A 24,464-nucleotide genomic window follows, 5' to 3' on the forward strand; every position below is an offset into this window, starting at 1 on the left:
GGTGTCTTGGTGCACTGTAAAAGCACATAAAAATTGACCCTGTTTCACCATTTAATGAGATTGTCACAAATTTGTGACCTGAATTCATATTCGTGCTCATTCAAGCAAGTCTGAATGTTTTTTAGCTACCATAAATTCATCAATCCTAGATTTAAAATGAATAATTAGCAAATGATAAGTGAGATTTATTGTCATTTAACTCCATACATACATATATAATGTATATATAAATGAGACAATGTTTTTTCAAAGCTAAGTGTATAACACATAACACATGATAAATTATGAAGGTAAGGATAAGATCTACAGGTGAATCACACATAAATAACAAACTAAAGTGCATTAATATTAAGTATCATAAGGAATGGAACAGATTAACCAATGACACCTCAAGTACGATGAGGCTGGGAGGAAGAAATTGTTTCTCATCTTGACCGTTCTTGTTTTTATGCATCGTAGTCTCCTGCCTGATGGCAGAAAGTCGAAGAGGATGCTGGAGGATGGATGGGATCCTTAATAATACTAAGGGCCCTGCGTATGCAGTGTTCTTGACAAATGTCCCCGATGAATGGTAGGGAGACCCCTGTGATCCTCTCAGCTGTTCTCACAGTCCTTTGTAGGTGTGATGTTCGACTACTCCCATACCAGATGGAGATGCAACATGTCAGGATGTTCTCATTGGTGCTCCTGTAAAAGGCAGTTAAGATGGGGGTGGGAGCTTTGCTTGCCATAATCTTCATAGGAAGTGGAGGTTCTGTTGTGCCTTCTTGTTCAGGGATATGATATTAAGGGACCAGATGAGGTTATCCGTGATGTGAGCTCACAGGAACTTGGTGCACTTTCTCTACCATTAGCCAACACATACAAATGCTGGAGGAACTCAGTAGGTCAGGCAATATCTATGAAAAAGAGTAACAGTTGACGTTTTGGGCTGAAACCCTTCATCAGGACTGTGTAATACTTTGATTTCCAGCACTTACAGATTTTCTCGTTTGTGATTTAACCATTTGGCCCTTGTGGCTACGGGGATCAGGGGGCATGGAGGGAAGGCTGGGGCGGGGTTCTGAGTTGAATGATCAGCCATGATCATAATAAATGGCGGCGCAGGCTCGAAGGGCCGAATGGCCTACTCCTGCACCTATTTTCTATGTTTCTATGTTTCTATTAATCAATTTCTACTTTATGGGGAGTTCAAAATTTCCCCATCCTCTTTGTGTGGAGGTTATTTATTTTTAACTTCATTTATTTGGGCTTGAACAACCTTTCTAAATTATGAAGCAAGGTGTGTGCTATTTATAAAAAAACTTAATGGGCATGACCTCATCAGCAGTTGTGGGCGAGTTTTGTTGTGGCTACATTCCACTGCAGGTACCATGATTGATCCCATCATCTCTAAGCTACCTGTGTTAGTTCCAAAAATATTAATTTATTTTTTCAAGTGGAAGTCTTTTCCCCAAATTCTTCCATGAATGTTCTTTCGAGTTAGTCATGGGAAGTAAGTATTTGCTAGTATGACTGGATCCTGATGGCTTTCTCCTGTCTGGTCCTACTGCTATAATTCTGCAAGAAGAGGAGTTCTGAGGTGCGCAGTTCCCACTGAGTTTGCATTGTCACAAGTCTTGTTCTCCTGCTAAGCTGTGTCTGCATGTGCCACACTGTAGTTGCAATGATGCCCAGTTTACAGAAGACTTTGAGTGAACCTGACAGTATTATTCTATACCGCTGAGAACTGTTTCCATGACTGTGTAGACATGATGTATATGTGATATCCCTAAGAAGAATCCAGTAATGGTACCCAAATTTGGAGTAATATGCCAAACCCTTATGGGAAATCCAGAAAATGGCAATGGACTGAAACCACTGAGGGACTAAATTAAAAGTTAACTTACATGTTTTAAATAATTGTTGACTACTGTTTGAGTGTATTAAAATACTTAAAACTACTTGAGATAATATTGTTAATTTGTTTGTGTTTTTAGTAGTTTAGAATTTGAATTTTCTAATTGTCAGAAACATTCACTCGTATCACAATTCTAACGGTTCTGGTTAAGCCAGAATTCAATTTAATCTTTTGGGAAGGGTTTGTTCTGGCTCCACCTATATAACAGAGGCAGAGTTAGGTTGTGCAAGGCTCTCTTGACTCAAAGGGCTTTTCATGACCCTTGTTGCCCATTTTGGTAGAGGAGAACTTTTCAAGATGAACCTGAACTTGGAGGTCAGTTGAGCACAGGCACTACTGGCTAACCTCACTTATGAGGGACTATATACAAAGACGTGAATTAGGAGCATGAGTAGGTCCCTCAAACCTTTAAACAAGGCAATGACTGATTTGATTGTAACCTTAACTCTAAGAGTGTGCCTAAGAAGAAAAAGTAGGATAAGACTCACTTATTGGAAGAATATTGTAAGCTGTTTGAATGCCTGAAAGTTTTTTCATTCTTCAATTGAGGAAGATTAATATATGGCTATTCAATAGGGAATAAATAGTTTATTCATGTCATTAATTATTTTGGGTTTTGAACAACTTGGACTGTAGGACTGCAGAATATATTGCTTCCTAGTAAGTGTGGGAGGGCTGTCGGACCGATATTCAAGTCCATTGCTCCAGCTGTTTGGGCAGACGTTCACGACATCCTGACAAACATTTAGGAGGCAGAAGACATGCCTAAAGACTTTAGGGATGCCACTGTAACCCCACTGTTAAGAATACAGGCAACTAAGTGGACTGTGGTAACCACGGTGGCATTTCTCTCCTGTCTGTAACTGGGAAGATCCTGGCTTGTGTTAACCCACAACTGCTTAATTACCAATGTGTCAGACATGAACATTCCCGAGAGACAGTGTGATTTTTGTCTGGGTCACAGCACCATCGACATGAAATTCTCTGTTTGCCAGCTTCAAGAAAAACGTGTCTAGCAGAACCTAGACGTATACATCGTCTTTATGGATATAACTAAAGTGTTTGATACGACAAACAGAGAGGTGCCATGGACAATTGTGTCAAAACTGGGATGCCCACATGAATTTGTCAGCCTCATCCGCCTTTTTCATGATAATATGACTAGCCAAATCCTCGCAAGTGGTGACACTTCAGAACCATTTAACATTTCAGACTGTGTGAAACAAGTGTGTATGCTGGCCCCTGTGCTGTTCAACCTGTTCTTCCCAAATGTGCTGAATGCACAATTAAAGATCTCAGATGTGGTGTTTGCCTGAAATTGACCTGTCCTATGAGTGCCAGAACAAAGATCATCCTTGCGTCCTTCTACGCCGATGACTGTGCTCTGATGGCTCACACTCAGTCTGACCTTCAGCTATTTGTCAACAAATTTGCTGAAGCCTCGCATTTCTTTGGTCCTACCGTCAGCCTAAGTAAGATAGAAGTCCAATTTCATCCTGCTCCTGTATCCGCTGCTACTAGCCCTCAATCAGTATCGAGAGAATAAGACTGAGAACAGTGGAATTCAGTTATCTTGGCAGTGTCATTTGCAGTGATGGCTCACTGGACGGAGACATCAGCGCCAGGATCTGCAAGGCCAGCCAAAGCCTTGATCGACTGTGATTGTGTGTGTTGAGCCAGCACAACATCCACCCTGTCCACAAAACTAAAGGTGTGCAAAGCTGTTGTCCTCAGTAATTTCCATGTGGATGTGAAACCTGAACCGTATGCGGCAGACACCTCAAACTGCTAAAGGGATTCCATATGCATAATCTGAGGTTGATCCTTGGCATCCGTTGGCTGGACTGAGTCAACAACCCAGAGATCCCTGACAGGGCAGGGACCACGAGTGTTGAGGCCACGATTGTAAAAGCATAGCTTCGGTGGACAGGAGGTGTCATAGACATGAATTCTCAGGCAGCTACTATAAGGTGAGCTTTCACTGAGCAAGAGGAATTGAGGCAGATCCCGTAAGAGGTTCAAAGACCACGTGAAAGCTAACATTGCATACACTGTGCTTGTACCAAGATGTCTGGAACAGAGTGCACTAGACTGAAGTGGCTGGTGAGCCTTGGTTAGAACCGGTCACAACAACCTGGAGGAGAGGCACCGAGCAGTACTAATCGCTGCCTGAGAAAGAAGCAAAACAATAGCAGTGGCTCCACTTCTAGTTCCATCACAGTTTTCATGTCCTTCTTGTCATTCACAAGTTGGTCTTAGCAGCCACCTATGTACACAGAACAGAACTGCACAAGTCTAATTGCCATCATTGGATATGACAGACAACCAGTCACAATCACAATTACGATAAGTGTTTTAGTAAGAGTGAAATATAACACCCCCTGTAGATGTTGGCAATAGTTGTGGTGAGGGGAGGGAAAGGAGATTGCCTTTTTGCTGGAACGAGGGTAGGTAAACATGAAAAAGATCTTTTGAAACAAGAAATATGATGTTACATTTATGGCTTGTACATGCTTTATGGATTTAGCGGATGGACCACCCATTTAAAATAATCCACTTCCTTTGGTTCCTTTCCTTTTCCTGGTGACGCTGTTTGCATATGTTTTGTAGGCAAATAGCACAGATCCATCCTACTAATCTTATATTGTTTCGAATATTATGTTTATTTTACTTTAGAGCATGTGTTTTTTCTTCAAATTTGATTTCTGTTAAAAGAATTTTACAGGGGCAATCCAAAGAATTTGAATATAAACCTTGGATAAGTACTGACTAATTTCACTTCTTCATTTAATTATTGAACTGATCTTATTTGAATGGATCCTTCTTAGAATTCTTTTCATTCATCTAAAGTAAGCGATGCATTGAAAAGACATGTGGCTGGCTCACTTCTGTGGTGCTTCTGATTCAGAAAAAAATTGTTGTAGAACTAATATTGGCCATGTTTCATTTGCTGACTTACAGTTAATCTTTTAGTGCTAGGCATAACAAATGAAGTAATTAAATTAAAACCATATACTGGGAATTATATTGCCTATTGAAACATGATAGAATGGCAGTGAAGCACAACACCACAACAGCATATGCCTTTGTTGTTAATGTGTCCCTTAAATGTGTGCCACTTGTGGAAGTGATTCCATACTTTCAATGTGATAAAATGTTCATTTCTTGAAAGGAAGATGATTGTTGATTCCAACCACTAAAAGGAATTGTTTACATGGTTCAGTAACTGCTGCACACAGGAATGAGTACAACCCCAGAGAGCTAAGTGGACACTAGGATTCACAACTGGTTTCTATGAAATTATGTCGGACAGTATACACGAGTGCAGATAAGGCAACCAAACAAGGAAGGAATTAAAGGTTTCAATTGTTTGAATGGTGGCCAATCAAATGAAGCTTAATGGGACTCTATTTATAAGTTTGCAGACGACACACAATTTGGTGGAGTTATAGACAATGAAGAAGGTTGTTTAAAGAATCCGAAGGACATTGATCTGCTTGAAGTTCGATGGAGTGGTGAGATAATGCAGTCTGGGAGATCAAATTCTGTTTGGACGTACAGAATAAATAGCAAGGATCTTAGGAGTGTTGAGGTGCAAGTCCAAGGCTCCCTGAAAGTAGTGACATAGGTAGTTAGTGTTTTTGTCATTTGGTATGCTTCCCTTCATGGGCTGAGACATTAAGTATAAGAGTTGAGACATGATGTGTTGGTCTACAAAGCATTGGTTAGGCTGCACTTAGTGTACAGTTCTGATTGCCACACTACAGCAAAGTAGGGGTAATAACAGAGAGCGTGAAGAAGAGGATGTTCAAGCTCAGATTCAAATTTAATTGTTGTTCAACAATTAACATGAATAGAGCCAAATGAAACAGTGTTCCTCTGAGGCCAAGGTACAAAGCACAGAACAAGCAGTCACATATAGCACACAGTACATAGAATCAGAATCGCAATCAGGTTTAATATCACTGGCACTTGTCATGAAATTTGTTGTATGTGACAGCTGTAGAAGCAATACATAATAATAAAAACTATAAATTATGGTAAGAATTATATAATATTTTAAAAAGTGCAAAAAGAAAAAACATAGTAAGGTGGTGTTCATGAGAAATCTGATGGCAGGGTGGAAGAAGCTGTTACTGAATCATTAAGTGTGTGCCTTTAGACCTCTGTACCTACTTCCTGATGGTAGCAATGAGAAGAGGGTGTGTCCTTGGTGATGGGTGTACTTCATGATGGATGCGGCCTTTTTGGGGCATTGCTCCTTGATGATTTCCTGGATGCTTATATAGTTACGATAGCAAAAAGCAAAACATTTTAAAAAAAGTAATAATGTAGTCCAAATTCCAAAGTGTTGTTGCCTGTTGATTGATGGTGCATTGAATGTTGTCGTGGAGCCACATTTCTACAAGAGAAGCCCACAGCTATCTAGAATATAGTTAAAATGAGAAATTGGATAGGTTGTTTTTCTCTGTACTGGAACCTACTGGCTGCGGGATGTAGGGGCTGGGTGGTTGGCAACCGTAAGGACTCATCCACAAATGTGCAATTCAGTGACGATTTACATGGGTCAATTGCAGGGGATATCCCTTGATGTTCTTTATGTGGGGAACACTGAATACTTGAATCAGAAACAGAATCAGATGTACTATCACTGACAAATGTCATGAAATTTGTTGTTTTGTGGCAGTAGTACAATTAATACATAAAAATAAAATATTCTGTAAATTACAATAGAAATACTGTATGGATATTAAAAATAAGCAGTGTAAAAGAGAGCAAAAATGGAGAGGTAGTGTTTATAGATCCGTGGACCATTCTGATGGTGGAGGACAAGAAGCTGTTCCTAAAATGTTGAGTGTGTGTCTTCAGGCTCCTGTGTCTCATCCCTGATGGTAGTAATGGGAAGAGTGCATGCCCTGGTTGGTGGGGGTCTTTTATGATGATGAGGCATCTCCTTTTGAAAATGCCCTAGTTTTTGGAGAACCCCATGATGGAGTTGACTGAGTTTACAGCTTTTGCTGATCCTGTGCATTGGTCCTCATACCAGACAGTGATGCAACCAGTTAGAATGCTCTCCATGGTACATAGTGACACACCAAATATCCTCAAGCTACCAATGAAATATAGCCACTGTTGTGCATTCTTTGTAATTGCATCAATATGCTGGGCCCTGGACAGATCTTCAGAGATGATGACACCCAGGAACTTGAAACTGCTCGTGCTTTCCACTGCTGATCCCCCGATGAGGACTAGTGTGTGTTCCTTGGCTTCCCCTTCCTGAAGTCCACAATCAATTCCTTAGGATCACTGACATTGAGTGCATGGTTGTTGTTGTGACACCACTCAACCAGCCAATCTGTCTCAGTCCTATACACCCCCTCGTTCCCATCTGAAATTCTGTCGGCAGCAGTGGTCATCATCAGTGAATTTATAGTCGTGTTTGTGCTGTGCCTAGCCACGTGCCTGATTGTGTTTGCAGAGAGAGTAGGGCAGTAGGGCTAAGCCATGCACCCTCGAGGTGCGCCGTTGGTTGTCAGTAAGGGAAAGATGTATTTGAAGTTTATTTCAGATTCCTTTTCACAGGACAGCTCCAGTAAGACATTGGATGGTGGAGTTGAGGCTGGTGGTGATGATGATGATGATGATCCTCATTCACACTGTACATACTCCTCATTGATTGTGCATTATGTGGACAGAAGCTGCTGATTGTGTTTGCATTACATATTCAGCATATTAATGCTAATTGATTTGACACTAGAAATATTTTTAAGCACTATGGAATTTTTTGGCTATGGTATTACTATGGCATTGTTAAGCTTCCTGAGAGCTTAAAACCTGCTTTACAATGAGCTGCAGTAGAAATGTTTGGAACTTAAATATACTAAAAGCAGTTTTTAATAGTATGGTCCTCAGACACATTTCCCACTTAAATTGTAATTATATACTTGTTTTGATGCATATCTGAAATCACTTCTTTGCAAAACCAAAGCAATGGTTGCACTAGTCAGTAATTTTGGAATCAACAGTTTGGAGAATGATACAAAGCTACATTACTTAATTGTCTTTTTATGCATTATAAGATAATTGTTGTCCAAAAAAAATCATCTGCTTCACTGCTCAGATAAAGAGAAACACATGGCATGATCAGTGCTGGGTCCATCGTTATTTGTCATCTATATCAATGATCTGGATGATAATGCGGTAAATTGGATCAGCAAATTTGCTGATGATACAAAGATTGGAGGTGTAGTAGACAGTGAGGAAGGTTTTCAGAGCCTGCAGAGGGACTTGGACCAGCTGGAAAAATGGGCTGAAAAATGGCAGATGGAGTTTAATACAGACAAGTGTGAGGTATTGCACGTTGGAAGGACAAACCAAGGTAGAACATACAGGGTTAATGGTAAGGCACTGAGGAGTGCAGTGGAACAGAGGGATCTGGGAATACAGATACAAAATTCCCTAAAAGTGGCGTCACAAGTAGATAGGGTCGTAAAGAGGGCTTTTGGTACATTGGCCTTTATTAATCAAAGCATTGAGTATAAGAGCTGGATTGTTATGATGAGGTTGTATAAGGCATTGGTGAGGCCGAATCTGGAGTATTGTGTTCAGTTTTGGTCACCAAATTACAGGAAGGATATAAATAAGGTTGAAAGAGTGTAGAGAAGGTTTACAAGGATGTTGCCAGGACTTGAGAAACTCAGTTACAGAGAAAGGTTGAATAGGTCAGGACTTTATTCCCTGGAACGTAGAAGAATGAGGGGAGATTTGATAGAGGTATATAAAATTATGATGGGTATAGATAGAGTGAATGCAAGCAGGCTTTTTCCACTGAAGCAAGGGGAGAAAAAAACCAGAGGACATGGGTTAAGGGTGAGGGGGGAAAGTTTAAAGGGAACATTAGTGGGGGCTTCTTCACACAGAGAGTGGTGGGAGTATGGAATGAGCTGCCAGATGAGGTGGTGAATGCGGGTTCTTTTTTAACATTTAAGAATAAATTGGACAGAGACATGGATGGGAGGTGTATGGAGGGATATGGTCCGTGTGCAGGTCGGTGGGACTATGCAGAAAATGGTTCGGCACAGCCAAGAAGGGCCAAAAGTCCTGTTTCTGTGCTGTAGTTTCTATGGTTTCTATGATCTTGTTTGTTTCACAATTTGTGCAAGCAGAACACGGCATGCAGCATCAGAAGAGACTTATCATTTTTTGGCTATATATATTACATTTTAAATTTGTGATTACTAATCCACCAGCTGGATAATTTATTAATGTCTCATATATAGTAGTGTAATGATAAATAACAGTAAGATGGTTGGCAGAAATGTTGGGCATCTGAAAGGTCTCTTTGGCATTGTTAGAAATTCACTGTTTACTAAAATACTTCCCCTGTTTAATATTACCTGCTAGACCTGCTTTTCATGCATCCAAATCTTGGAATCCAAATTCCGTGCAAAGATTCCACTACTGTCTGTAAGAAGTTTGTACTTTCTCCCCGTGACTGCATGGGTTTCCTCTGTCTGCTCCGGTTTCCTCACCCTTTATATCAGGTTGGAGGCTACGCTTTGTCCGCCAGAGAAAGCAGGATCTTGCAGTGGCAACACATTTTAATTCCACGTCCCATTCCCATTCTGATATGTCAATCCATGACCTCCTCTACTGTCAAGATGAAGCCACACTCAGGTTGGAGGAACAACACCTTATATTCCATTTGGGTAGCCTCCAACCTCATGGCATGAATATTGACTTCTCTAACTTCCGTTAATGCCCCACCTCCCCTTTTTACCCCATCCCTTATTTATTTATTTGTCATTCACCTACTAACCCACACGTCTTTAATGCCCCTCCTCTCCTTCTTACTCCATCCCTTATTTATTTATTTATTTATTTATTTATCTATCTATCTATTTATTTATTTATTTATTTATCCATCCATCTTTTTTTTCTTTCTCTCTTTTTTCTCACTCTGTCCCTCTCACAATAACTCCTTGCCTGCTGTCCATCTTCCTCTGGTGCTTCCCTCCCCCTTTCTCCCTAGGCCTCCCGTCCCATGATCCTCTTCCTTCTTCAGCCTTGTATCCCTTTTGACAATCAACTTTCCAGCTCTTAGCTCTGTTCCCCCCCACCATCTTCTCCTATCATTTCGGATTTCCCCCTCCCACTTTCAAATCTCTTACTATCTCTTCTTTTACTTAGTCCTGATGAAGGGTCTCGGCCCGAAACGTCGACTATGTTTCTTCCTATAGATGCTGCCTGGCCTGCTGTGTTCCACCAGCATTTTGTCTGTGTTACCAAACTAGTTTTGGTGACCGCAAAGTGAAGAAACAACCATGGGCATAATCACTTCTTTTGTTGGGAGGGTATTGGAGATGAGGCTCTCATTTGATATATTTTGCCAGGTTTGGATTATCTCCTTCAAAGAAATTACTTTTGAAGTTAATTATTTTTATCTGAAAAATAGTGGGTTTACAGCATGCGGTAACAATTGCTTTATACATAAAAATAGGCATTGATGGTTACCAGATAATTTTATCACTGTATTTAAACCCATACTTATTTTTTGACTTTCTAAGAGAGGTCACTAGACTGCAATCTGGATCCAGAATCCTTGTATTTATGATTAGTTGACATAGAGTTCAATTGTAACTCACAAGTGAAACATGTTAGGTGAGCTCAGATCAAGAGCTTTCTGCTCAGTAACACACCTCATTATTCCCACATTGTCATCAGGAAGCTCCTTTCTAACATACCTGTTTATACAACAGTCTTTTGATGGTTGAGACTTTTCATGATGCTACTCATTTTAGAGATGTTCGAGTATGTGTGTGTTCACGTGCGGGCGTGTGTGTGTGTGTGTGTGTGTGTGTGTGTGTGTGTGTGTATGTTCCTTTAAAACCTTTTGATCATGTTTTACATTTTGTTCATTGTGGTTTTCACGGCTTTGATAAACCTTTCTAAGAAAAATGGGATGTCAGAGTGGCACAGTCATAATTTTAGTGCCTCACAGCCACAGCTCCAGCAACCGTATTTGATCTGACCTCTTCGCTTGGTGCTATCTGTGTGGGACTTGTATAGTCTGTCTGTCTGTCATCATTGGGGTTTCTTCCGGCTGCTTCAGTTTCCGACCACTTCTGATTGATGTAGTGGCTGTTATTTTAGTTAGCAACAGCAGGCTCACGGCAGGTAAATTAATCTGGAATTGGAATATGTTACAAGAAAGTAAGTAAGGAATGTGATTGATGGGATTGCTCTGAGAGTTATGATAGAATCAATGAACCAACTGGCTTCCTTCTGAGTATAATGTATATAAAAATAATTATTTTACTTTGATGTGAAATAGGGGTTACTAGTGTGGAAGCTTTGGGGCAGTGCAGCATTATACAAGGCAGCATTATACAAGTATTGTTGTCATGGAATACCACTGTTGCAAGAAATGTTTAAACTGAAGAGGTGTCAATTATGTTATTTGCTTTGTTCTTAAGTATTGAGTTTTCTCAAGAGTTTTGCAGCCACCCTCATCATAAGTGATTTGGAATATCGCGATCATTTTGATATTGTAGTAGGGTGAATGAAAGAAGCTTAATATCAAAGAAGCAGCATTGAGGAGTTGCTGGCTATTGTGGTGCATTGGGGAAAGTAATAGCTCCATGCACCCTTTGATCTAAGAACTTGCCACCTCCTTTAGATTTGGACAGCTATCAGGAACTGACCGGTATGCAGCTGTTGGCATGTGGGATGCTATGATGCAGGAATTTCAGCCTTTCACCTTGTCTAGCAAGTAAGAGGAGAGGTGAAAAGAACTTAAAGTTTCTTGCCAGTGTGTGGCATTGCTCTTTTAATTCATTGCGTAGGTTCCTTCGTTGCTTTTGACTTATTTTTGGCTCTGAAGAAAGCCAATACAGAGTACAAGTAAGCTGATCACAGAACCAAGGAATAGAGGACTATTAAACCTGGGAATGAAATGGAACATCATAATCATTGAGAACAACATTCATATTCTCTGAAGCACTGATAGAGAGTTCCAAAGGCTGTGGTACTTGATTGAAGTCTAAGATATAAGTGGGAAGGGAAGGATCCACTTAACTTCATCCACATAGGAAGTAACGAGAACTTGGAGTCAAGTTCTTCTGGGGAGTTCCAGATCAAACAATAATGCAGAATCTCAAGGGTTATCTGAGCTGTTTATATTAGCACAGGGTTTGACAAATCAAAATATTGAATAAGGAATTCAAAAAGTGTTGCCAAACAAAGGGTTTTTGCCTTATGAATCCCTGGGACCAAGGCTGGGTAAAAGACAGGCTGCAGTTAAAACCTGGCTGGAATCCATGTTTCAGTAAATCAGATAACGAGGGGTATATACATGATTAAATTTGTAAGGTGCGCTATGGTTTGGGGGCAGAGTTCAAATGAAGGAAAGGCTGTAGATTTGGGCTTAAAGGATAAGGCTATAGATCAAAGAACCAAGGTGGGTTATCATAGGCAGAGTGAGACAAGTAGGGCAGAGAATTTGAAGGTAATTGAATTAGGAAAAAGAGTCAATTCAAAGAAAAATGTTTAAAACAAAAACCAAATGTTTTGGATAAAGAAGCATTTGCAGCAAAATAGAGAAACTGACAGTACAGATCGATTTGATCTAATAGCTGTTTAAGAGCTGTGGTTGCAAGGTGAGTGAGGTCAAGGTTAAAAGTATTCCAGGATTCTTAACGTTGCAAAAAGATGGACAAAATGAAGAAGGAGGATATTATCCTGATAATAAAGAATGAAGCAAAACCAATGTGGGAAAAGCAGACTGGCTAAAGTATTTTGGTGGATGAGTTCAAGAAATGTTGTCAATACAATTCTTGAATTTACTGTCATGAATTTAATAAAAGGTGCTCAAAAAATTTTATGATGGTAAAACACAATTGACATGATATTATGTATTGAGCCATTCTAATGGAGGAGGTAACTAACAAGGTAGGGGAAGGGGAACCTGATTAATTGCCAAAAACAAGCTTATTTCTTTTAAGGATACAGCTAGATAGAAGTGGATGTCAAAGGAGTGAGATCTGAACCTTTGGCTATTAATTTACAGTATATTAGTAACTGGAAAGGCAGGATGTGACCTACCTAGATTTGTTGATGATAAAGCTAAGTGGGAAAATTGGAAATCTGTCCTGGGGACTGTACAGTCTGTAAGTTGGCACAGACAAGAATTAAGATGTGACGTTGTGTCTTTTATAGGAGGAATAGGAAAACACATTTTACAAATGCTGAGAAACAAGTCGGTGTTGACATGCAGGAGGACCTTGGATTAGCCAGGGCATCAAAGGGACTGGGGAGAAGGCAGGAGAGTGGGGATGACTGGAAGAATTGGATCAGCCATGAATGAATGGCAGAGCAGAATCTTTGGGCTGAATGGCCTACTTCTGCTCCTATATCTTATGGTCTTATGAACCTTGGTGTGTTGATTCTTTACGCAGAAAGATGTAAACCTTTGGCATCTTCTTCCTCAGGAGGGATGTGAATGCTCAAACATGAAGGATATTCAAGGCTGAGGTCAGTAAATTTTTGGGTACAACAAGGACAATATGGGAAATGGATACCCCATGATTCAGCCAGGATCTTATAAAGTGGCAGAGCATGCTCAAGGAATGTTGTAGCTTTCTGCATCTACTTGTAACAACTCTTATACATAATCTTTGTGTAGTTTTTGGGCATTAATTAGGGGGTATATTGCCCTACTGGTTTAATTGGATATTTTGTATTTTTTGTGAACTTTGTAGATTGTTGTACCAGTATGAGATGCATAGGTGATTGAAATGAAGAGTGTACAGGTTTCCCCCGCCATACGAAGGTAGAGCGTTCCTATGAAACAGCTCGTAAGCCGGAATGTCGTAAAGTGAAGAAGCAATTACTATTTACTTATATGGGAAAAATTTGTGAGCGTTCGCAGACCCAAAAAATAACCTACCAAATCATGCCAAATAACACATAAAACCTAAAATAACAGGAACATATAGTAAAAGCAGGAATGATATGATAAATACACAGCCAATATAAAGTAGAAATACTTTTCTACAATCATTGCCGAACTGTCCACCGTAGCGAAAATCTCACGGAAGTGCTCTCGGCAGAAACACTCTGTCCAGTAACCTTTAAGCTATGAAGCTGCCAAATCATACCAAATAACACCCAAAAATACACAGCCGATATAAAGTGGAAATAATGTATGTACAGTGGAGTATCACTTACCGGAATCGGGAAGACAGCGCCGAGCACACGGATGATGGCGTGTTAGGCTGAGTTGTCGGAGGTTGGGGTGGTGCAGTGGCCCCCACCCTCCAGGCTGCGGACTGATACCGATCTGTGAAGCACACGCAGCACATCTTTAAGAAAAAAACTGAAATAAACAACATCATTAATTAGGTGCTGCCTGGCATGTAAATGTTGGCCCAGATCAGAGGCGACGCAATCGGCAATCGCCTCTGATCTGGGCCGACATTTACGTGCCAGGCGGTACCTAATTAATTAGCTTGTTTATTTCGGCTTTTTTTCTTAAGGATGTGCTGGATGCATCCCGGCTACTGCCGCAATGCTGCATTCTTCGTGGACCGGTATCGGTCCGCGGCCCGGATGTTGGGGTTGTGGGACACTGGGGTGTCATCTCATCGTCATCTGTTTCCGTCAGGTCAGGCAGGTCATCTTCTTCTACGTCTGCCTGCCTCGATGTTGAAGGTCGAGGTTCATTGTCTGCTCTGGCTGATGTGGAAGGCTTGAAAAATGACAGTATGCTTGACTGCTTAGCCTTACGCATTTTTCTATCATACAGTTCTTTGTAAGCACTCAAACCATCTTGCAAATATGCCCTAAACCTATGTACCCTTTCAAAATTAAAGTCGTACTTTTCTGCAGTCATTGCAGTGAAAATCTCACGCAGTTGCTTCACGTTCAGTTCCTGGACGACTTCATTTTCGGTCCGTTTGCTGCTGCATTCGGTTTCGATTGTTATCCTTTCCTCTTCTAATTGCATCAGCTCTTCATCTATCAGTTCTTGGTCATGGGATGCCAAAACCTCTTCAACATCATCTTCATCAACTTCCACAAGCCAAACTCTCTTTGTTCTTACTTCGTTCACCATGATCGAAATGCTTAATTATGTCTAGTTTTATGCTAAGTGTAACACCCTTATGAGCTCTTTTAGGCTTTTCCGATACCTTAGAACTCTTCTTGCTAACGGATGCTCAAAATAACTCGATGTAATGCACAGTTGCTCACAGGCACGTGTTTAAGCAATGCCGGCTAGAATGCCGTTCCAGGGGAGGAGCTTGGCTGCTTGGGGCGCGCACGGCCTTTTTTTGCACGCTGCCTTTTTTCGTAATGGTGAAAACACCTGTCAGCGAAAACAGGTAACTAATGTAGGTCTTTCGTAACAGCAAGGTTTCGTAAAGCGAACGTTCAAAAAGCGGGGGACACCTGTATAGGAATGGTTTACTATTGCAAATGTTCAATGAGTTCCCCCTCTGAGCCTTTGTAAGTCATGTAGCTGTCAGTAGGCTTTCCTTCTGGGTTATTTTGTCAGATTCCATGGGTCTCTGAAGTGCTTTTCGATGCAAAGCTGTTGACACGTGCATTCAGTCTTCCTGGGTGACGTCAATATTTTTGTAATCATGTAATTATTTATTTCAGGGCGGTGATTATTTTGGTGCTTTTAATGGTAAAGTGAAATGCAAGTAGTTGCTGTAATGGAAAGTTTTAGATAAACTTCGTGATTGATTTTAATTTACTTGGATCAAAAGTTATGAAATTATGGTCCTGTGTTCCATTCCCCTCCATGGATTCCAGATTATATGATGGCTGTTATATTTTAGAAGTCTGTCAAACCTGTATGAAAACTTTAAATATTATTTATATATCGTACTACCCCTGAAATTATATCATACAGTTCCTTCACCCACTTGAAATTTCTCTGTTCACTGTTGGTAGAATTATTAATTTATTTTTCAATTGTTTAATGATTGTGTTAATAAAATTGAGAAAGGAATTTTAGATGAAATGCAGATTTTTTTGTGTGTGAGGAAGCGGGGAGTCTGCAGAAGGATTTACACAAGGAGAATGGAGGAAGAAGTGGCAGATGGAATATAGTGTAGGGATGTGTAGTCATGCACTTTGGTAGAAGGTATAATGGTGTAGACTATTTTCTAAACATGGATACAATGTGAAGAATCAGAGGTGCAAAGGGATTTCAGAGTTAATGTGAAGGATGCCCTGAAGTTTAGCTTGCAAGGTGACTCTGTGGTGAGGAAGGCAAATGCAATGTCAGCGTTCTTTTTGAGAGGGCTAGAACAGCAAAGGTGTAATGCTCAGACTTTGTAAAGCATTAGTGAGACCCACACTTGGGAGTATTGTGAGCATTATCTAAGAAAGAGGGAGGATCTCATTGAAACCTATCGAGTATTGAAAGGCCTATTTAGAGTGGATGAGGAGTGGATATTCCCTCTAGTGGGTGAATCAAGGACCGGAGGGCACAGCCTCAGAATAGAGGGACATCCGTTTAGAGCAGAGATAAGGAGGAATTTATTTTGCCCGCCGGTAGTGAATCTGTGGAATTCATTGCCATGGATGGCTGTGGAGGCCAAGTCCTTGGGTATATTTAAAGTGGAGGTTGACAGGCTCTTAATTAATCAGGGCATCAAAGGTTGTTGGGAGAATGCAGGAGGATAGGGTTGAGAGGGATAATAAATCAGCCATGATGGAATGGCAGAGCAGACTCGATGAGCTGAATGGCCTAATTCTGCCCCTATATGGTCTTACGGAATTTAAAGACAACATTTTAAAGTCATTTTTTTCACATTTGTGAAACAATAAAGTGATGGTAATGTATTGTACTTTAGAAGGCATTCAGCCCATCATGTATCTGCCAGCCAAATAATTATCCAGCTTTGTACCAAATTGATTACACTCTTAGTCCATTGACATTGCAAAGGTTTTGACATATCTAGTGCCTTTCTTGACGTCATGATCAAGGTTTTTGGCTGTACTCCCCTTTTAGCTAGTATCTTTCAGGTCCCCATCATTCTCTTGGTAAAATGCTCTCCTCAACATTGCTTTAAGCCCTTATGCCAATTCCTTCTACATCCTTGGTTAGTGATCTTTCTGTAAAGGAAAACATTTTTTATCTGTTTTATGTGAACCCCACCTCATACTTTATTGGTTTCAAATAAATCTCAATCTTCTCTGTTCCAAAGGAAATAGCCATAACCTATCTTTTAATACCTGGAATTCTCTAGTTCTGCCAGTATTTGCACTTATCTGCACTTAAGTTACTGCAATTACATTTTTCCTGTAACGTAATCAAGAGTACTGTCTACATTTCTGCTGTAACCTAGTTGGTGTTTTGTACATACTTAATCTGTTAAGTACATGTGCAGATATTTTTAAAGAAGGCTTATTGACTTTCATGGTATAATGTTGATTTTCTACATAGTAGATCAATGATTTGATAAAAAATTACTCTATTAAGTTTTGTATTTCTTCCTTTGCTTGTAGTGTTCTACAGTGTACTGAAAATATCCTTCCTGATGACAGCTCTCGAAGCTTTCAATGTTCTGTGTGCAGCATCTCCTTCAGCTCCGAGTCCAGGTTTCGTATTGAACCGCAGTTGTCCATTTTGCTACAAGTTTGGCCTCTTCTACTTTCTGTAACAACCAGAGCAGCTTGCATGTGAATTAAAAAGAAAACGTATATAAAACAAGTAACACTGCTTTGCTTCATCTCCACCCTGGTTCGGCAAAGTATGAAGGAAACCAGAAGTTCTGCTGTGTGGCATGTATTAACAAGGTTTGCATGCAATAGAAAGGTGGTACATTTTGTATTAAGTTGTGGTTCTTACCAAATGTCTACCACAGTTTTGAACAGCATAAGGAAGCCTGCAAAGAGGATGCCAGGTTTGTTTGCAAGGCTGACAGCTGTGGGAAAAGGTTCAAGAGCAAAGATGCCTTAAAGAAGCACAAGGAGAATGTGCACACAGGTAAGAAAACTAATCAGAATAAAGCATGTTCTGAACTATTGTGTTGTGAATTGATGGGAACAGAGCAAAATATGCAAAGGTGTGCAGGATGAGTCAGAAATTTTCTCATCTGCTTGTGATTGCACTACACTCTTTCGTTACAGTGATGAATTAAATCTAATTAATATACCTTTATTTGTGATTCTAACCTTTAAGAACTGCAAGCTGTGGACGAGCATGCCCTTAGCTTTAAGTTACTTTAAGGTCACTGTGTTCAGGAAGTCACTTGGTTCATTTCTGACATCTCTCTCAACATTCTTGATACCTCTGTTTCCGCCTCCGGTGAAATCTTGTTCACTGACATTTTTTCACAAGCCCACTGACTCCCACAGCTTCTTTTTCCCACTGTGACACTTATAAGAATGCTATTCCCTTCTCTCAGTTTCTCTGCCTCCACTGCATTATTCTCATTATGAGGCTTTTCATTCCAGGACATCTGAGATGTTCTCTTTTTTTCAGAAAAATGGGTTCCCTCTGCTACCATCAATGCTGCACTCATTTATATCTCCTCTGTTTCTTTCATGTCTTTCCTCGCCCCATCAGCCTGCTGACATAGCAGGGAAATGGTTACCCTTGTCCTCACCTGTCATCCCAACAAGCCTCCACAGCCAATGTATCATTTTCTGCCGTCGCCAGCAGGATCGGACCACTGGGCATATCTTTCCCTGTCTCCCATCCACTTTCCGCTTGATCTCTCTGTGACTCCCTTGTTCACTTGTCCCTTCCCACCGATCTCCCTGCTGGCACTAATCCCTGTAGCTGCACTACAGTAAGTGCTACACCAGTCCCTACACCTCCTCTCTCACCATCAATCAGGGCTCTAAACAGTCCTTCCAGGTGAAGAGGTGCTTCACATGTTGGTGTTATTTATTTCATTCAATGCTCCTGGTGAGACCCCATGCAGATTGGAGGATCACTTGATTAAGCACCTTTGCTCTATCTGCTGCAACAGCTGGGATCCCCTAATGGCTGCTCATTTCTATTTCACTTTATATTCCCACACTAGCATGTCGGTGCATGGTCTCCTCCACCACCATGATGATGCCACCCTCAGATTGGAGTAGCACCACCTCATATTCCATCTTCGTAGTCTCCATCCTGATGTTGTCAACATCAATCTCTTTAGCTTCCAGTAACTTCTCTCCTCTGTTTTCCTTTTCACTCCACCCCTTTGTTTTTCCATATTCCTGTGGCTCCATCAGCCCCTTTGCTTCTCTTCCCCACCCTCATAACTTGCCCAATGCCTCACTCTGGTTCCCCACCTCCATCCCTTTATTCCATGGTCTACTCCCCTGTCTGGTTCCCCACCTCTTTCCCTTTATTCCATGGTCTACTGCCTCCCTCTGGTTCCCCACCGCCATCCCTTTATTCCATGGTCTACTACCCTGTCTGGTCAGATTCCTTCTTCTTAAGCCCTTTGCCTCTCCCACCTATTAAATCCTAGCTCCTCACATTATTCCCTTTCAGCTCCAGACAATTATTTTGCTCTTCTCACCTATTAATTGCTAGCTTAATATTCTCCTCCCCTTCCCCTACCTTTTTATTCTGACCTGCCCTATTTCCTTCCAGTTCTGATGAAGGATTTTGGATCAAAGCGTCGAATGTTCATTTCCCTCCACTGATGCTGCCTAACCTGCTGACTTCCTCATTTTTTTGTGCAAGTTGCTCAAAATTTCTGGTAGCTGAAAAATCTCTTCCGTCTGTGTGTCCAGGAATTTGTTCTATTTGTTTAGAGAAGCTTTCCATACTAAAATGTGTGCAAGATTATTCAATTCAAACTGCTTTTCAGTTGCACCTTTTTTAGCAAGTGAATGCATTTCACAGATTGATATTGCTGAGCCTTTGATGCAATGTTTGTAACTTCTAAACTTCTGCATCATTTAAGGACCAACTCCCACTGGTTGTGTTCTGTTTCAATGTTATGCTTATTGCTTTGTAATTCAGTGTAGTTAAAGACAGGCGTTGTCATACAAAGTAGGGAATAGGGATATATTCAACCATGCTTTTAATCATTTCAGTATCTGAATAGACACTGAAGCTTCTTTATCTATGAGAATGTATGGACAGGTTTTCCACACCTACTTTGCACAGGAAGGAAGCTGTAAAACATCGAAAATGATGAAATTTGCAAACGGGAATAAGTTCAATCTATGCCACCCACAAGCATTTTCCTAATTACATGTGAAAGAGGTGTATGTCCTTTGGGAGTGTAGGAAAGTTGGGGAAATGTTCTTGTCTTCAAACTATTGAACGATAGCCAGCCCAATAATTTTGGAGAGAGACTCGATGGAAGGGGAAAATCCATGCTGTGGTAGGTTTCCTCGCCCACCGTGCTTTGCCTCGGATAGTGTTTCATCCAAAAATACTGCTTCATGGTTCCTTCACACTTCCTAAACTCAGTTTTGCTGGCAGTGACTTGGAAGAAAGTTATTTTTGCTTCAGTGGTTCCCCAAGGACCAAATCAGATTTCTTGTAATGGTTAAACAACGTAATAGGAACCACCTCAGTAAAAATATTGAGGATTGCCTTCCTTAGTATACTGTCAGGTTTCAGCTCTAGTATTTTGATTCCTGGTAGATTTGAAGCTGTATTGTTTTAAAAAATGTGAATGGGAACTCTATCCTAAAAAGCAGTCCTGTTGGATTTGCAAAGTGCTTGTGGGATTCAGTTCAATGATGGAAGATGTAACATAATGTTCTTGTAAAACTGATAGTTGTGGAATACCTTCCAAGGAAAAATGTAAAAAGTGTTTTTTTAGGGTGTTCTGTGTACTAAACAGTATTGCCACAAAACTACCGAAAAACTGTGTGCTTCTGTGATTTTTATTTAGACAAATCAAAGCATTAATATAAGCCATACAGCATTTCTCTATGCTTAAAGTATGCCAATGCAATAAACATTAGCTGAAAGGAGATACTAAGTAGGTGGAAATAGATTGCAATGCATTAACCTATTCAGATGTTTTAGATGATGTTGCAAATCACAAGAGTGTAGCTTGAATTATTTCCTCTACTCCTTTGCTGCTCATCCAGTATTTTTGAAACTTTGAAATTTCTTTTTAACTTTTGCTGCCGGATGCTGTGAAATGATCCAGGACCTAGAAGAATACTCATCAAGTGACTGAATGATGTAAGACATTAAGCAGGAAGTTAAATCTATGGGGAGGATATTCTTTCTGAAGTAACCAGCCATTTCGGGGACAGAAAGAAGTAGAAACAAATGTCATGTGAAAACTGACGTTTTCTCTTCCTCAAGAATTGCCTTATTTCCAGTATATTGTGGTCTACCAAGCACTGTCTGTATTTATATCATAACCTCCCTTTATTCTGTCATTTAGCTAAGTAAAAGAATACTGCCATCTGTATGCTTTTTAATCTGTCTTATTGTTATTTCCTGATATCGTTATGGATCAATAGGCATAATATTCCAAGGTCCCTCTATCCTTCCACTCTTCTTAATATCTCCATGTTTCTCTTCCCTTGTTACACCTTCTCGACTGCATTACCTTGCTCTTCCTCCACAAAGAGATAACTTTTACAGAATCAGAATCAGAATCAGTTTTAATATCACCGGCATACTGTTTGTCATGAAACTTGTTATGTGGCAGAAGTACATTGCAGTACATAATAATCAAAACTGTGAATTGCAGTAAGAAGTGTTTTTAACAACTTGTATGTATGTGTGTGATATATATATATGTGTGTGTGTGTGTATATATATATATATATATATATATATATATATATATATAAAAATTAAATGAGTAGTGCAAAAAAAGTAGTGAGGCAGTGTCCATGGGTTCAGCGTCCATTCAGGAGGAATGGGGGAGGAAACTGTTCCTGAGTCACTGAGTGTGTGCCCTCAGGCTCCTGTACCGCCTTCATGGTGGAAGCAATGAGAAGAGGACATGTCCTAGGTGATGGGGGTCCTTAATTATGGACGCCATCTCTTTGAGGTATCACTCCTTGAAGATCACTCCACTTTAGCCAAGGGGTGGTGAATTTGTGGAATTTGTTGCCACATGCAGCTGTGAAGGCCAGGTTGTTGGGTGTATTTAAGGCAGAGATTGATAGGTTCTTGATTGGACATGGCATCAAAGGTTATGGGGAGAAGGTCGGGAACTGGGGTTGAGGAGGAGATAGAATAAAAGGATCAGCCATGATTGAATGGCAGAGCAGACTTGATGGGCCAGATGGCCTAATTCTGCTCCTGTGTCTGATGGTCTTATGGTCTAATGTCCTAGATGCCAGGGAGGCTAGTGTCTGTGACGGAGCTGATTAAGTTTACAACTATCTGCAGCGAGTTTCAATCCTGTGCATTGACCCCTCCCTCCCATATCATATAGTGATGCAACCAGTTAGATTTTGTTGCTTAATAGCCCCTACTCTTTCTTTAATTATATTTTGTCTTTCAATACTTGGAAACCATCTTTACATATCTTTGATTTTGCCATGCTCTGTCTTTGCTTTCATAATTTCCCTTACGCTTCCTAATCTATTATAGGATTGTTGTGGTATAAAGTTCCAGGTTACTGATATGAGCCTCACTTTGTTTTGCTTTGTCCTACCCTGTAATGTTCTTGTCATCCCAGTTGTTCTGGATTTGACAGTTCTACCTGTGGAAGCACGTTTATATAAATTTTTTTAATCTGTCTCCTGATTGCCTGCATTGCTTCATGAAGGTAGCATGGTAGTGTAATGCTTTACAGCGCTAGCAGGCCGTGTTAAATTCCTGCCACTTTCTGTGAAGAGTTTGGTCTTTATCTCCATGATTCTGTGGGTTACCTCTGGATGCTCCAGTTTCCTTCCACACTCCAAAGACTTGTAGAAGAGTTACTTAACACCTGTGTAGTGCTTGTCTTATCTCATGTGACTGGTCGCCGCATACTTTATGAGAAAATCAAATGACGTTCTGTTACATTAGGTGCTAGTAGGCCATCAGATGGAGGCAGTGAATAGTAAACTCACACTTCTAGAGATATGTTTGTTTATAAAATTTAACAATATATACAAAATATTTACATGAATAAGAACAATTCAAAATTCCAACATTCTGTTTAGGTTCCAAATCTCAGATATCAATGAAACCAAATTCCTTTTTAGTTAGAATCAGTGAGATTCATTAGAATAACCTTTATTACTCCAATTCCTCTAACTAATAAAATCTAGTATTGTTCCCAATTTAAACATTTACCTTTCTATTTACCCCTAGTTAATTAGTGAACAATAGTAATTGAATTCTTAATTTCTAAGTATTGTGGTTAATTTCAGTTTCAGTTTAGGTCAGTATGTCTACAAATTCAAACTCATCCTAAATATTAATTCCTTTCACAAGAAATTCTTCAACATCTTGAACTTCAATTCTTTAAAGCATGACAATAAAAGAGGACAGCTTGTCCCCATAATCTAATCTAATAATCTAAATTAACATCACAACTTTTAAACAAAGTAAACATCATACAGTAACTTATAAAATTTCTTTGCAAAAATAATCAGTTCTTCCAGAAAATTAAATTGAGAATCTTCAAATGAAAAATAAACTTGTACATACAACTGTATTAAATCTTTTACTTCTTGAAGCATTTCATTCCCATACTGGTTTTTTGATCTTGGCTAGCTCACCATCTTGTTTCATAGTTCATTGGATGAAATAGTGGGCCATCCACGGAAAGTCAGTTCACAATACTTACTGTAACATGCTGTAATGTTTCACTAATAATGTAATGGTTTCTCTGTAGCAGCAATGTTTGGGTTATGACTAGAGATAATGGGGTTTGGAATGCTGTTGTTCTTTCTTGTGAGTCTGGAAGAGAGATTTTCGTGGTCTTTTGCCGGGGAGAGATAAGGAGAGAAGATTCGAATGGAGGGAGTTGGTAGACCATCGGATGGAGTGGACTTGGAGCGAGAGTTACATTACACAAAAGAAACTTGGCCAAATCCCTTGATATGATTAACAGAACTAATTCCTAGTTACACCGAAGAGATCGTGGACTCTACCCTCTACTGATATCGTTTCACTATAGTAGATGCTCGTTATAGCCGTAGCTTCAATAAATCTGTTATCAATATTGTCTCTCTTCCAGTGATTTTGCCTTGAGGATTTCCAGTAAGTAGGGTAGAGATACTAACTACTAATTCTACTTCTAACAGTTTTTGTCTTTAGTTAGTTTGTTTAGTTTGCTGCATTCTGTCACTTGTCCACACCTTGTTCTCGCATAGCTTTTTTTCCCCAAGTTCTCTTTTTAAATTCGGTAAACCTCGTTTTCATCTCTTCATAGGTGAAGCTTCCTAACACCTTTGGGTTTAATTAACTTGGGTTACAGTTAGTAGTTATTTGGGCACATGGGCGTAATTGAGCGGCGTGGACTTGTTGGGCTTGAAGGGCCTGTTACCTATCTCCAAATAAATAAAAATAATGTTCCAGTTCATTTTTGCTTGTCACTTCCCACTTGTACTAGAGGTGGCTTGGACACAATTTAGACCATTAACTTCTAATTTATCATTGTCTTGTTGTAAGGCTATG

At 40.1% G+C, this 24,464-nt stretch overlaps 1 protein-coding gene across 5 annotated transcripts in view; it reads left to right on the plus strand.

The window, feature by feature from the left end:
- Positions 1–24,464, plus strand: part of prdm5 (PR domain containing 5) — a 331,962-nt gene that overhangs the window by 79,820 nt on the left and 227,678 nt on the right. For all 5 annotated transcript variants that reach the window (XM_063042227.1, XM_063042228.1, XM_063042229.1 and 2 more), the window contains exons 6-7: positions 17,423–17,515; positions 17,782–17,903. In XM_063042227.1, coding sequence (XP_062898297.1) covers positions 17,423–17,515; positions 17,782–17,903 — 215 coding nt within the window. The remainder of the gene's footprint in view (positions 1–17,422; positions 17,516–17,781; positions 17,904–24,464) is intronic.

Source organism: Mobula hypostoma, chromosome 3, assembly GCF_963921235.1.
Source record: "Mobula hypostoma chromosome 3, sMobHyp1.1, whole genome shotgun sequence".
NCBI classification, from domain to species: Eukaryota; Metazoa; Chordata; class Chondrichthyes; order Myliobatiformes; family Myliobatidae; genus Mobula; species Mobula hypostoma.